At 42.9% G+C, this 14,431-nt stretch overlaps 1 protein-coding gene across 2 annotated transcripts in view; it reads right to left on the bottom strand.

The window, feature by feature from the left end:
• The window catches only part of TIAM1 (T-cell lymphoma invasion and metastasis 1), a 357,887-nt gene that overhangs the window by 128,059 nt on the left and 215,397 nt on the right, over nucleotides 1-14,431 (bottom strand). For both annotated transcript variants that reach the window (XM_011954980.1, XM_011954981.1), the window contains exons 5-6: nucleotides 8,523-8,970; nucleotides 1,940-2,112 (exon numbers count right to left, since the gene is read on the bottom strand). In XM_011954980.1, the coding sequence (XP_011810370.1) occupies nucleotides 1,940-2,112; nucleotides 8,523-8,970 (621 nt within the window). The remainder of the gene's footprint in view (nucleotides 1-1,939; nucleotides 2,113-8,522; nucleotides 8,971-14,431) is intronic.

Genomic DNA, 14,431 nt, shown 5'->3' with positions numbered 1-14,431 from the left:
AACACATACACATAAATCTACAGATCCAAAAGACACTATCCCATAAATATATACACATTTTATTTTGTGGCCACTAGTACTCACAATTTTTAAAATTTAAAAAATATTAAAAGATACGTATCTGAACGACAATAAATTCCAGGTAAAGTAAACTCAAAGAGAATAATACCTAGACACATAATACTCAAACTGTTTAAAGACAAAGTCATGATCTTCAAATCAGCAAGAGAGCCTCATAGGATAAACAGCTGATTTTTCTTCAAAAACCACGAAGGCCAGAAAGGAGTGGGATGACATTTTCAAAGCACTGAAATAAGATGGTCAATTAATTCTATATCCAGCAAAACTATCCTTCAAAAATGAAGGGGAAATTAAGTCATTCCCAGATAAATAAAAGTGTCTTGGCTTGGATGATAAAAGACATAATCACTCAATTCAACTAGCAGGTTGCGTTTTTGAGTGGGGTGGGGTTGGGGGAGAGGCTTAGGTGCCTGAAACTTCTATTTCTTGTCCTAGTTGGTGGCTGCATAATTACTTTATGATAGCTCATTGAGCAGTACACTTATGTTGTGTGCACTCTTCTTTCTGTGTTTTACATCACAGATTTTTAAAAAAGAAAACACAGATGCTTTGTCTTTACATAATCAAAATTAGCACTTTATATATCTTACTTTAATTGTCCAAATAGAAATAGCTTCTGAAGCCAAAGCCAGAAACTTGGTGAAATAAATGATTTCCTTCCTCTATACCTTTGTTCCAGCCCCCTCCTTCCATGTTATATTCTTACTGTCTTGGTCATGCCATTTATACCTGCTCTTCCTTTAACAGTCATTGTTAGGCTTTACCACATTATAAAGATTTACTGTGTCTGTCCCCTTTGCTATATGTGAACACTTTTAAGAAGATGAACTGTCAGCTGGGCGTAGTGACTCACACCTGTAATTGTAACACTTTGGGAGGTCAAGGTGGGTGGATCACCTGAGATCAGAAGTTTGAGACCAGCCTGACCAATATGGTGAAACCCCATCTCTACTAAAAATACAAAAATTAGCCAGGCATGGCTGCAGGTGCCTATAGTCCCAGCTACTCAGGAGGCTGAGACAGGAGAATTGCTTGAACCTGGGAAGCAGAGATTGCAGTGAGCTGAGATTGTGCCACTGCACTACAGCCTGGGTGAAAAAAAAAAAAAAAAAAAAGACGAACTGTCAAAATCTTCTTGGTATGCTCAGTAGCACTATGCAGAGCACACAGGAAGCACAGAATAAAGATTTGAGAAATTAATTCTTCAATGGAATCAATAAAGAAAGCCTTCCTACATAACAACACAAAAAAGTTCTTGCTGAGTATATTATAACTATCCAAACTCAAAAGATTCCATATCAAAGAAAATGTTAATCCTGAAGCAGTTAGCAGAGAAATATTTTTTTTTAAAGTTGAAATTCAAGGATGCTGAGTAGAAAGTTTTGATCAGATGAGGAAGAGAAACTGTTTAGGTGATGCCAGTCATTTCTGAGATGTCATTATTTTACTTTATGATTAATATTAGAAAAGAACATATTATAAATAAAAATTTTTGACAGCTCAAATCACGTCTAAAAGAAGAAATTCATGATCCTTTTCTTAAATGCAACAGAAATGGTACTGAGACCACACAAAGATATCCTTCAACTCATGACAAACAGAGCAAGTTTCTCACATCCAACTCATAGCCCTTCTTAGCCTTCACTTGGAAAACCTCTGAATATACCTATTCTTGGAATTTAGTATAGATGTTTATTTTGTCATTCACCGTTTTTGTTTTTATAATGAGCAAAAGATTAATCTCACCACCAAAAAAAAAAAAGCAGTGGAGGGAGACTGGGTACCTAGGCAAGAAAAAGAAAAGAAGGTACCCAGTTCAGAGGTTTGAAATGCCCTGCAAAGGAAGTGCCCAACAAACCTGAAAAAGGAAGGCATCACCCAGAGAATTGCTGAGGCAGAAGACAAAGTCCTTCTTGGGGTGCTCAGGCACCGCCTGCACAATGCTGTTCTCCACCCAGACGGCGTGTTTGGGGATGCTGTTGTGGTCTATTCCAGACCTGCCATCGCTCTCGTAGAAAAATAGCGTGCATCCTGAGGAAACAGAACAGGGGTGTGCATGAGTATTTAGTGCTTGGGAAACAAAACAACCCATAGCGGAACCTGACATGTGCACCCTGTCAGAGGCTGAAAATTAAAGCACGTGGAACCCAGGAAGCAAAGAGAATGGAGCCAGGCTTGGACTCAAGTCTTGCATGGGTCTAAAGAAGGACAAAGATCTTAAATTGTAGCTTCTCAGCCTGCCTGGGATTCCTTCCTGCATGCCCTCAAGTTCTCTCAAACCCTTCCTCTGGGTTTTAGATTGATTCATTACAGGTCTCTTCACAGACATAGGGACTCGTGACTCGTCTGTCCCGAGGCGAGTACAAACATGGTCCTCCAGGCCAGAACTGTGCCTGGCACTGTGTGAGGACTGGAAGTCACTACCGTCCAACTGAAGTTTATTCAAATATGTCTCACATGATATGCAACCAGAAAAATCTAGAAACAGTAGTTTCCAGACCATGCCCTTGGATAAAACAATATGTAATACCAGCATTAAGTACGTTAAGGATAAGAAAAACAATGATACATTTTTGGTCTCACATCTTATCTATAAATATTTTTTTTCTAGAAGCCAATCATGCCCTTGTTCCTACTGAAAGAGGAAATCCATGGCACACATACAAAGGCCTGGGAGAAGCCAGAGTCCTGGTCCATACCTAATTGCACTGTGAAACTAACAAGATAGTAGCAACAGAATATTTCATAGACTTATGGCAAGATGGCTTCCATAGATTCCCTCCATTATCTCCTAAACTTGAGGCTCACTTTAATAGCAACTACTAGCTGAACACTTACTCTCAACTAGCTGAAATCAATTTCAGGGGAAGCCAGGGTACAACTTTATGACTCTTCCTCAACCTCAACATAAGCTATCCGTCCATTTTCACCATCTTCCTTACCACAAACAAGTGCCACACTTCCTGTGAACTGCACAACCCTTGAAAGTTCAATCTATTCAGCTACAATGGGAATCTGTAAAGCAAATTTGCTTATATGCGATTAGTATTTGTAGAATGATGCAGATCAATGGAAAGGTCACACGGGTTCAAGGCCAACTTTTCCTAGCCTATAATATTTCACATTACCATAGAAGAGCTGTTGAACTCTACATCCTTTCACACAGATGAATGAAGCATATTGATATGCCCTGCCCATTCATTTCACATTTTTTCTCTTGGCACAGTCTGACCACGGGCTTCGCTTACAAGTCCTTATTGCATGGTGCTGCTGAGCATCATGATTTCATACTTGTGGTCCTTGTCTCCATAATTCAGGAGTCTCAAGTGTTCCTTCTACCCATTCAAATTACAGTTGCTTCTTTTTTCAAAGGTAAAGCCCTATACTAACACTTTTTTGAAAGATAAGTTTTCTAGGCACAGTGGCTTATGTCTATAATCCCAGCACTTTGGGAGATCAAGGTGGAAGGATTACTTGAGCCCAGGAGTTCAACACCAGCCTGGGCAATACAGTGAGGCCTTATCTCTACTAAAAATAAAAATAAAAAAATTAGTCGGACATGCCTATGGTCCCAGCGACTCAGGTGGCTGAGCTGGGAGGATTATTTGAGCCCAGGAGGTTGAAGCTGCAGTGAGCCATGATCATGCCACTGCACTCCAGCCTGGGCAACAAAGCAAGACCCTGTTACAAAAAAATTTAAATGAAAGATAACGTTTTGGCCGGGCTAACATGGTGAAACCCCGTCTCTACTAAAAATACAAAAAAAATTAGCTGGGTGTGGTGGCAGGCGCCTGTAGTCCCAGCTACTCGGGAGGCTGAGGCAGGAGAATGGCGTGAACCTGGGAGGCGGAGCTTGCAGTAAGCCAAAATCGCGCCACTGCACTCCAGCCTGGGCGACAGAGTGAGACTTCGTCTCCAAAAAAAAAAAAAAATAAAATAAGAAAGATAAAGTTTTATGTTGCTTATTGTTTAAAAATTTGAGTGGAGTTCTGCAGGGTTATTTCTATTTTTTATTACTATTTTTTTTTTTTTTTTTTTTTTTAGATATGGGGTCCCATTGTTGCCCAGGCTGGGGTACAGTGGCACAGTCATAGCTCAATGCAGCCTTGAACTCCTGAGCTCAAGTGAACCTCCTATCTCAGTCTCCCAAGTAGCTGGAACTACAGGCATATGCCACCATACCTGGCTAATTTGTATATATTTTTTTGTAAAGACAAAGTCTCACTATGTTACCCAGGCTGGTCTCAAATTCCTGGCCTTCCCAACATTCAAGCATTGCTAAGAAAAAGTCAGCTGCAAGTCTTGCTTTTGAGCAGCAAGATCAAGTGATCTTCCTGCCTCAGTTTCCTGTAGTGCTGGGATTACAGGAGTGAGCCACCATACTAAGCTAACTTTTTTTAGTTTGGGGTTTAAAAGTTGCATGGTGTAATTTAAATACATACCTGTAGAGTAGCCTGCCCCAACTCTATTTTTCTCAAATCCCAATGATTTTGAGAATCTCAAGGCTTTTCAGGAACACTTGTATCAAAAAGCAGAATCATCTGTACCTCCTATTTCCATGCCTTAGGCTAGCACAGATTAGAGATACAAAGAAATAACAAAACTGGGAGGCGGAAACTGTTTTCCTCTAAATCAGAGGGTCTCATGATGGGGCAAACTTGGCAATGTCTGGTGACCTTTCTGGCTGTCACAACTTGGGGGAAGGTGCTATTGGTATCTAGTGGACACAACCTAAGGAAGCTGTTAAGCATCTACAATGCCCAGGACAGCCCACACAACAAAGAATTATCCAGAAAATGTCAACAGTGTCACTGTCGAGAAACCCTGCTCTAAATAGTTTTTGTGAACTAATTCAACACTAATGAAAAGTAGATTCCTAACATAAAAGGAGCAACACACCTTAGCATGGGTTAAGAACAGAGAAAGAAGTCTGTGGATAACGCATTAGGGGACACTCACAAATCCTAACATGTACACCTACTGAATGCTGTATGGTCCTATCAGGTAATTGTTTTTATAATTTTTCAACTTTGATTTAGAATCATCCACAACAAAGCACCACCAAAGGTGACTAAAATCAGCTCTTACTCAATGATCAACTTGTTCCAATTTTAAGATGAACATGAAGCAGCAAATGTGAGAACCACATTCCCCCTGATGAAAGTCTGTTTACCTTCATCTTCCCTGGAACATAATCTGTATGTTCTTCCGTTGTCTATGGAAACACTCCAGAGACTAATTCCAAATGAAATCTTTTTTTAAAAAAATCAACTACTTTGCCTAATGGGAAAGAATCTTTGGGGAAAAAAAATCTCTATCCCACAGTTCCAATGTGTTCTGCTTTTTATTTCCCAATATTCAAGCACTGCTAAGAAAAAGTCAGCTGCAAGTCTTGCTTTTGAGCAGCAAGGACAAAGCCCTGAGGTTGTCAACAAATACTGGGAACCCATCAGGATGAAGCAAAGAACTCAGTGGCTCCATGTTCTGGGCCTGAATTCCAACAGGTTGTGTCATTCAGATCTGCGTCACCAAGAAAGTAAAGCCTCCCTTCCCTAAAGAGCCTGTGGGCTGTGCTCCTGGACATCTGCACCCTGACTTCCTGTATCATTTACTCTTGGAGGGAATGGCAGAAACAAAATAAACCCCTCTGATATGTCAAAAGTAAAAAAAGCCAACCAATCATTTTTATTTTACGCCACTGACATTGCTGCACTCAACCAGAGAGTGAGAATCCCCTGGGAAGCTTGTTTAAATCACAAAGGCAAGGTCTGTTGCAGGCTGAATTGTGTCCTCCAAACATCCTAAATGCAGTTAGCTCAGAATCTGATCGTATTTGGAAATACGGCCTTTACAGAGGTAATTAAGATAATATGAGGTCACATGGGTAGGCCCTGATCCAATATAAATGGTGCCCTTATAAGAAGAAGGAATTTGAACACAGACAAGTAAAGGGAAGACCGTGTGAAGATACCGGAAGAAGACAGCCATCTCCAAGTCAAGGAGAGCAGTCTCAGAAGAAACCAACCCTGCCAACACCTTGATCTTGGACTTCCAGCCTCCACGACTGTGAGATGATACATTTCTGTTATTTCCACATCCAGGTTGTGGTGTTTTGCTATGGCAGCCCCAGCAAACTCATCCAGGGCCCACCTCCAAATCTTATGATTCAGCAGGTGTGGGGTACAACCCAGAAAGACCCTCAAGAGGCTGTGATGCAGGTGATCTTCAGATCAAGCTATTAAGAACTTGGCACTAATTAATAAAATGAACACTAAGATGGGCTGCTAAGGATAAGAGGCTGCAGCGTCCAGTGGTGTGACCATCTAGGGGAGAAGCAGGAAGTGGAAGAAGAAGAAGCCTTTCCCCTCATCTCCTCTCACTCTCCCAGAGCAGAGCAGCTGGCGTGATCCAGGCCCCTCAGACATAAGCCTGTAGCATCTCCAAATTAAGACAAGGCAGGTCACACATGAGAAAGAACACTGCAGTTCTCCAAAATGCTTCCACACGATGCACATCTATGTCTCATATGCAAGACCACTACAGCAAAAAATCATCAAAAGATAATGTTCTAGGAGGCCAGGAACCAATGCACCTGTAAACCCAAGGCCAAAGCAGGAGGATTGCTTGAGGCCAAAAGTTGGAGATCAGCCTGGGCAACATAGCAAGACCCTGTCTCAACAAAAAATAAAAACATTAGCCAGGCCTGGTGGCACATGCCTGTAATCCCAGCTACTTGGAAGGCTGAAGCAGGAGGATCACTTGAGCCCAGGAATTTGTGGCTGCAGTGAGCTGTAACTGTGCTACAGCATTCCAGCCTGGAAGACAGAGTGAGACCCTGTCTTAAAAAGAAAAAAAGGAAAAGATAATGCTCTAGGAATAGCTGAGCATCAAAACTTCAGAAGGAGCCAGGACCTCTGAGTGACTTCATAGAAAAGAGTTACCATACAAGCCTTTGATCGGCTATTTCTGATAGGTGGGAGGGAAATAAAGTTCTGTCTTGCTTACGGCATTGGGAATGGCAGGGCGGGTCTCTGACATATGCAGCAAAACCTATATCCTAACTAAAACCCTCCCTTCCTATGTCATCAGCCATCTGAGCAACAGCTGGCACCAAGAGTAATGGCGCCAACCCAAGTCCCACTCGTGCAAGGGTTGATCTGCACCTACCTAGGCATTTGTGTTCGCCTCACTAAGCAGAGCTCCAGGCTGCTCCACGTCTCTAGGATTGCATGTTCCCAAACCAATCACAGTCTGTGAAATCCAATATCAAATGGTCTAGTTTGATACTGGTAAGCCCAGGCTTCTTCCTCTTGCGCCTTTCCATCAATCCTGTTGACAAAGCTAAACTAGCCTGCCATGTATTAACACTGTTTCCAGTCTAGCTTGGGATGAAAACTCTGTGTGTTTGAGAAGTGTTTTTCTTTTTAAAATATAGAGCTCACAAATATATTACATTTTCTACGCTACCAGGACGTATGCAGATACGTGCAACAATACATACATGTAATTCATGAAAATGTGCAAAATGACAACAAATACCAACAAATACAAGCATGGTTATATAGACAGAAAATAAAGTGATCTAACATACATGTCTGTATCTATATATACACAGTAAAAAACACAAAGTTTGACTATTAAATAGTGACTGACTTTTTCATAAACATGATGGTCTATACATTCCATTAATACCAGGTTGAATCCTATGAAATTAACGTTTTATTCTACCAATTCTTTACCTTAAAAAACGGTAATTTCATAGAATTCAGGCTAATAAATTTCCCTCCAAAATAGTCACTTTGTAAGACACAAAGCTGAATGATTCCAAAAGGATTTGTTTTTTTTTTTTTTTTGGAACTCATCCTTTGAAACTGTCATCAAACCAGTAGCATATATGCCAAAACTAGACATGAAATGCTCCTCTAGCATAACTGTGAAAAAAGAAAATAAAACATCATTTGCAGGGGTGGGGATGGGAGAGTTACTACTCAGAGGGCATAAAGTTTCACTTAAGTCACATGACTAAGTTCTAGCTTATTTATTTATTTGTTTGTTTGTTTATTACGAGCTGGTGTCTTGCTATGTTGCCCAGGCTGGCCTTGAACTCCTGGGCTCAAGTGAACCTCCTGCCTCAGCCTCCCAAAGTGCTGGGATTACAGGCGTGAGCCACTATGCCCAGCCCCGATGACTAGGTTCTAGAAATCTGCCTTACAACATTGCACTTGTAGTCGATAATACCATATTGCACATTTTAAAATGTGTTAAGAGGGTAGATTTCATGCGAAATGCTCTTACCATGATAAATTCTTAAAATTAGTATGACTTTCAAATTCTATATAACAACAACAACAACAATAAACCCACCCATCCCGTGAGTATGTGCACAACAGAGCACATCTGTTAGTACATTTGGCACATAGCCAGGGCCGTCCCGCTCTCACCTTTCAGGGACACCCAGTAGTGCTTCCACTTCCTCCGGGTGGCTGACTCCACCTTCTTGTTCTTCTTGTGCACCAGGAAGTTCTTGACGGCCAGGGCGCCGGCCTTGCGCACCGTGCCCTGCGCGGCCGTCAGCAGGATGTCCGACTGGCCCGGGGAGCTCAGGGTGCCGCTGCTCTGCTCATCGCTGTGCGCTGAGCCGGCCTCCTCCAGGCTCTCGCTGTTGGCGGTGCTCATCTCCAGCTCCCGCCGGAAGTTCTCGTACACCCCCTGACGAGCCGCATCCCCGGTGGAGCTGCTGCCGCTGTCGCTGCCCACAAAGGCCCGGCCTGTGGTGGGTGAGTAGCTGGAGTTGGTGGCATTGGATCGCCTGGACAGGAGGTCCGTGTCGGTGGTGGCCCCTTCAATCCCACTGTCTGCAAACTCACTGCCCTCGCCTGCATTAATATCCTTGGGAGCAGAAAGGGAGAGCAAAGAAGACAAGCGTCACATAGAGAAGGGCGCCAGGAGCTCCTGTGGGTCCAGCCAGGGCTCTGTAGCACCGGGAGACGCATAAGTCACGGCCACTCCCGACGGCTCCTGGACCAGGTCCTGCTCAACCCTGGACCCGCACAGACCCAGCAGAGCTGCTCAGGAAACCTTCAGCCACCCTCCATGAGAGCAAACAATTTGGAATGTTCAAGAAATATAAAAGAAATAAGGAACACTTCAAAGAGTTTATTTCTCTAAGATAATTAACAAATTGGCAAATTTGCGATTGAGATTCTACAGATGCCATGCTGAGAACCCAGCACCCTCAGCCTCATCAGCTTGCCCTCAACTCCAGGAAATTCTGCAGGCAGATGAGTTAGTTGTTCCAGAGGTAGGGAGTGACCATGAATAACTAGGTCTTTATAGCTGATATCTTTAAAAATAAATAAATAAAAGGCCTGCTTAGGAGTAGTCTCTCTTATAATGGGGTGACTGAAAAGATAGCTAGGGCAGAGCCTCACCCACTCACCTGGCACAGCCCCACGTTCCAGGAGCAGGCAAGAATCCTCATCCTCTAATCAGCTTGGCTTCTTGAAAACAAGCAGCCTCTCACTCTGCATTGTGCTGAATAAGTCTGTAGGGCCCACAGCTCCATCGAGCTCTCCAATTACCTTGCCCTTTCAAAGCTGCGATGCTAGGAGCCTTGGGCAGGCTACCTGCTGCCCCAGGGCCATGTGACAGCTCGGGGCAACTGCCAAGATACTGGGGGTATCAATTCCCAGTTTAAAAACATTGGAAACTTCCAAAACTGCTTCTGCTCTGAAGTTGAACATTTCTGAGACAGATAGGTCTGTTCTTAAATCAGTATCTTAATTGCTCTAAAGTGCTACAGGCATTTCCATAAACAATAATTAAATTATGGTAGTCATCAAGGAAGGATACTGACTACAATATTGGACAGAACAGCTCAACAGTCTTATGCGTAAGAAAGGAGCCGGATTGTTCTCCAAGGAAGAGAATGGGAGCCTGAGTCTAATATAGAAGATGCCAAAGTAATACACGGTTTGGTGGTTTCACCAATTTGGGGGCCTTTAGTCTCACAAATGGCTAATTCTGGCTCAAACATGTAAAAACTAACCAGATATTCTGAATTACAATACAAATGAATGCTCTGGGCTCCTATCTTTGCTGAGAGGCAATGGGGGTAGTACGAGCCATGCCATAAACTAATACTGGCCTACACAAGGCCCCAGACAGACACTGTGCCTGTATCTCCACGAACCTCACTTAGTCAGTTCTAAGAATTGTTCAAAGTTCACCTTCATCATGAAGAAATATTAAGTGAGCAACTAAAAGAGGTGAATAGCAAGACATGGAAAAAAGAGGGTGGTGGGAATAGAATGGCAGCAGGAGATTGCTGGGTGAGCTTCTAGGGATCAACTCTATTATAAATGGAGCTTAGACCCCCGGGAGTTAGAGGGACTTAAGGGAAAGAAAGAAACCACGAATGCAGCTCAGATGCAGACCCCTGTAACTGCTGGTTCCCACAGCTTTGCTATCTGCTATCCTGCTTACTAACATCCACAGGTGGTCATGAAAGACCTAGAGCCAATTGGTAAAAATCCTCTACACAAACAGGAAAACACTGTCATCAACCCACATTTCTCCCTGGCAGGGACACTGACCATATGCTTCCTTCTTGATATAAGACAAAAAGAAAATTTGACAATTGTTGATTATTCAGGATAACCACTGAGTTACAGAAGGTAAGTCCGTGAATTTTCCAAACTTTTGGATTCATTTTCATGTCTCAGTCCTTCTGGGAAGAAGGTTTGGTATGCATGAAAAAAATCAGCTATTAAGTTCTCTCCTCTAAAATGCAAAGAGGCGAAATTCTTCTCTATAAGACAGGGAAATTTAGCTACACAGGTAACATCACTATTCCATAAGAGAGACTTTGGTACAAAGGAGAGATGATCCCAGGCATCTTGTAATTCCCAGAGCTCCAGAAGAGGAAGGGACTTGGCAAAGTCATCTCATTGATTAACAGCCTGCGGCTCAGAAAATCACAAGTCTGGCTGGTGGCAGATGGGAGGCTGAAACCTATCCTTCCAAGTACACTTTCCACTATTATATGGTGACCTCATGGCTCAGCTGGAGGTAGCACCTGACCAGATTCTGTCTAAATATTCAATCCCAGCAGGGCATGGTGGCTCATGCCTATAATCCCAGCACTTTGGGAGGCTGAAGCAGGTGGATCACCTGAGGTCAGGAGTTCAAGACCAGCCTAGGCAACAAGGTGAAACCCTGTCTCTAATAAAACTACAAAAAATCAGCCAGACATGGTGGCATGCACCTGTAGTCCCAGCTACTAGGGAGGTTGAGGCAGGCGGGAGGATTGCTTGAGTCCAGGAGGCGGAGGTTGCAGTGAGCCAAGACTGCACCATTGCACTCCAGCCTGAGCAACAGAGCGAGACCCTGTCTCAAAACAAAACAAAACAAAACAAACAAAACAAACCAACCAATCCCATGCCTTCCCCCTTTTCTTACTAACAATGGCTCTTCTAGCTTTTTTCAGCAAAAGCTGAGTGACTGTTCATCCAGTTGCCTTGACCTGCCTGGCAAAAACCTAAAACCTGCAAGTGGAAGAAAGTGGAAGGAGGAGATGAAGAGAGGATAAGGAAAAGAGAGGCAGAGACCTGAAAGACAACTCTCAAGAGCATGTCTCATAAGATTCCACTATATTCCCAACACCATCCATCCCTTTACAGAAGGTCTTTACATCTGCCTCTATTTAAACTAAGAGTAAGGCCTCAATGGACACTCACCTCTGTATAAGACCTGAACATCTGCTCATGCCAACTGACACTGTAGCTTTGCCATGGCCCAGACTATGTGTGTTCAACTCAGGGACAACCACTAAACTAATTAAGGAAGTGATTACTCCAGGTAAAAGACCTGCAGGCCCCAGCTGAGCTTGGATGCTTTGGAAGCACACAGCTCCGTATCATCACCTGGGAATGCTCTTGTCATCTGTGATCCAAGACAACTCCACCTTGAATCCTTAAGTGGTTATTCAGGCTCAGTGGTACACATACCCCCACTGATATGTGACCCAGTCCATTGAGAAACGGATGCAGGTTGCCCAGCCCCAGCCCTTATTTAGTCATGAAGCTTGGGATGTCCCAAATTCCCAGAAGTCCATTCTCCAGCGTTGCTGGAAATAGTGATGACCCAGCCAGAGGTGCTACTCAACACCGTTCTTTCTTTCCTTCATTGTGTTGCAAATTCACTTAGTGGTCATCTTTCAGGGGGGCTCCTCCTACTACCCACCTGAGAATCCTGATCCTTCCCCTACCCAGAAGCACCTGGAAACCTCCGCAGTCTTCCCAGGAGCGAGAAATACCAAAGACTGACGCCACAGAATAGTCCCAGGGGAGCTTCAGCAGTTTTTGTAGCAACTGCAAGATAGGTTCCCTCTTAGAGTCAAATACTAAATTTTAATCAAAAAAGGCAGAGGAAATCAAGGGAAATGGTAAGATCCTGGCTAGATAGAGAAATCATTCTAAACATGGTTCATGATCTAGCCGAGATTTCCAGAAAACAGCTCAAAATAAACTCTCCATGTTAGAAGCACTCTGTTGAAGAGATTTCCGATCACGAACAACATTCACAGGGCAGAGAGGCTCTTCAATCCTGTACTCCCAGGACAAATTCTCTGAAGCCAGATTTTCAGGGCACTCACCAGTTTCCAGTCTACTGGCAGCTTCCCCAAAATGAATGTATGCACAAGTGGCCAGCTGTAGCCTAATACATACAACAGCTGTGGGCAAGAGTTTTCTTAGCATTTGAGCTGGGCAACAAATGCTTAAATGAGCTCGCACACTAAAATGAGGGAGGCAAGAGGCAAATTCAAAGCCTGTTTTCACTGCCTTAAAAACTGGAGGGTCACGCAGCATGAATGTAGACTAATGACACATTGTGGTAAGGCTCCAGTTGTTTTGACAGGAGACTTCAAAAACTACGAAAGGGAGTGGTTTTCTGAGCTAATGATGTGCGAACACAATTTTGAAAATGCAATTAGCCAGAAAGTGCAAAGGCTCTGGGACAATTCCAGGACGAGTACAATCAATTGGCCACTTGTAGTTAAGTTATAAGTCGAATGCAATTAGATACTGTTTCCTTTGTCACTTTAATTTCCCTGATAGATCCAGCTTAGCTTGAATATACCTGTGTTAAGACGCTAAATATAATGCAGAATTCACTGAATTCCAGGGGGTAAAGAAATGTGGACCTGCAGAAATCCTGAATTAGAACTGTTTCTGGCTTGTTAAATTCTAACATGTCCTTCCTCTGATATATCATCTTCTTCCAAACCCCAAAATGTTAAGTACCCCTCACTAGACACACACACACACACACACACACACACACACACACACACACGAATATCATCTTTGGTTCTCAGTATTATCTCCTTGGTATTCTCAGTACACTCTCCTTTGATAATCTCAGTACAGCAAGTATCAATTCTAGGTAAATGACTCTGAACCAATCTGTGCCTCAATTTCTTGATATGCATAATGGGGAGAGCAACACATCTAGTTTGTAAGACACTTCATAAGACACTGTGAGATTGAGTTACCCAGAAAAAGTGTCTTGAACTGAGCCCAGCACATAGTACCTGCTCAAAAATGTTAACTATAATTATAGTCATCTCCACCTTCAGCCCTACTTACATCTTGGCCCAAGGAGAGAAGGCATTGCCTGAACTCAGTTGCTAACTTCCTGCACCAACATGGAAGAAAGGTCTCTGAGAAACCTGGGAAAAACATAGGCATATCAAGGCTGGTGCTAGCCTAATACTAATTAGGCTTGTTCATTGTTTTCACATTCATAAAATGGCACACTAAACTAGGAAAATGGTGACGTTCTCTACATCGTAAATTAGTAACTACTGGTCACTATAATGAATTACTAATAATTGCCATCCTTGATTTGCCAGCATAGGAAATCAACTCTATTTTCCCTCCCCTTCCTTTCCTTAGGGCAGAATCTCTATGCCCTTCTTTTTATGTTTCCAACACCCATTCCTTTTCTTTTAGTGATTTCCAACGGGAGTGACTCACAATTTCAGCTACAAGCATTGGAACCAAAATTCTTACTGTTACCAAAAAGGGATTCCAAAGTAAGTTGGCAAAAGTTCGAAATGTTCCTTCAGGTAACTCCTGATTGGAGACGCTTTGTGTCTAAGTTAAACGAATCATCACCTTTCCTTTCATCTGCTTTTCTATGTATGTGCTTATACCTTACGGTCATCCCTCCCCTCCCTCCTCACTATCCATAATATATCAGAGACTCAGTTTTTTCTCTTCCCTTCTGAGTGCCACATCACTGGTTGAGCAATAAGCTCTCTCTTCTAAACCATCTTCCTTCCATC

Source organism: Colobus angolensis, unplaced genomic scaffold, assembly GCF_000951035.1.
Source record: "Colobus angolensis palliatus isolate OR3802 unplaced genomic scaffold, Cang.pa_1.0 Scaffold390, whole genome shotgun sequence".
NCBI classification, from domain to species: domain Eukaryota; kingdom Metazoa; phylum Chordata; class Mammalia; order Primates; family Cercopithecidae; genus Colobus; species Colobus angolensis.
The sequence above is the reverse complement of the archived record's forward strand: the minus strand, read 5'-3'. Positions and strand labels throughout refer to the sequence as shown.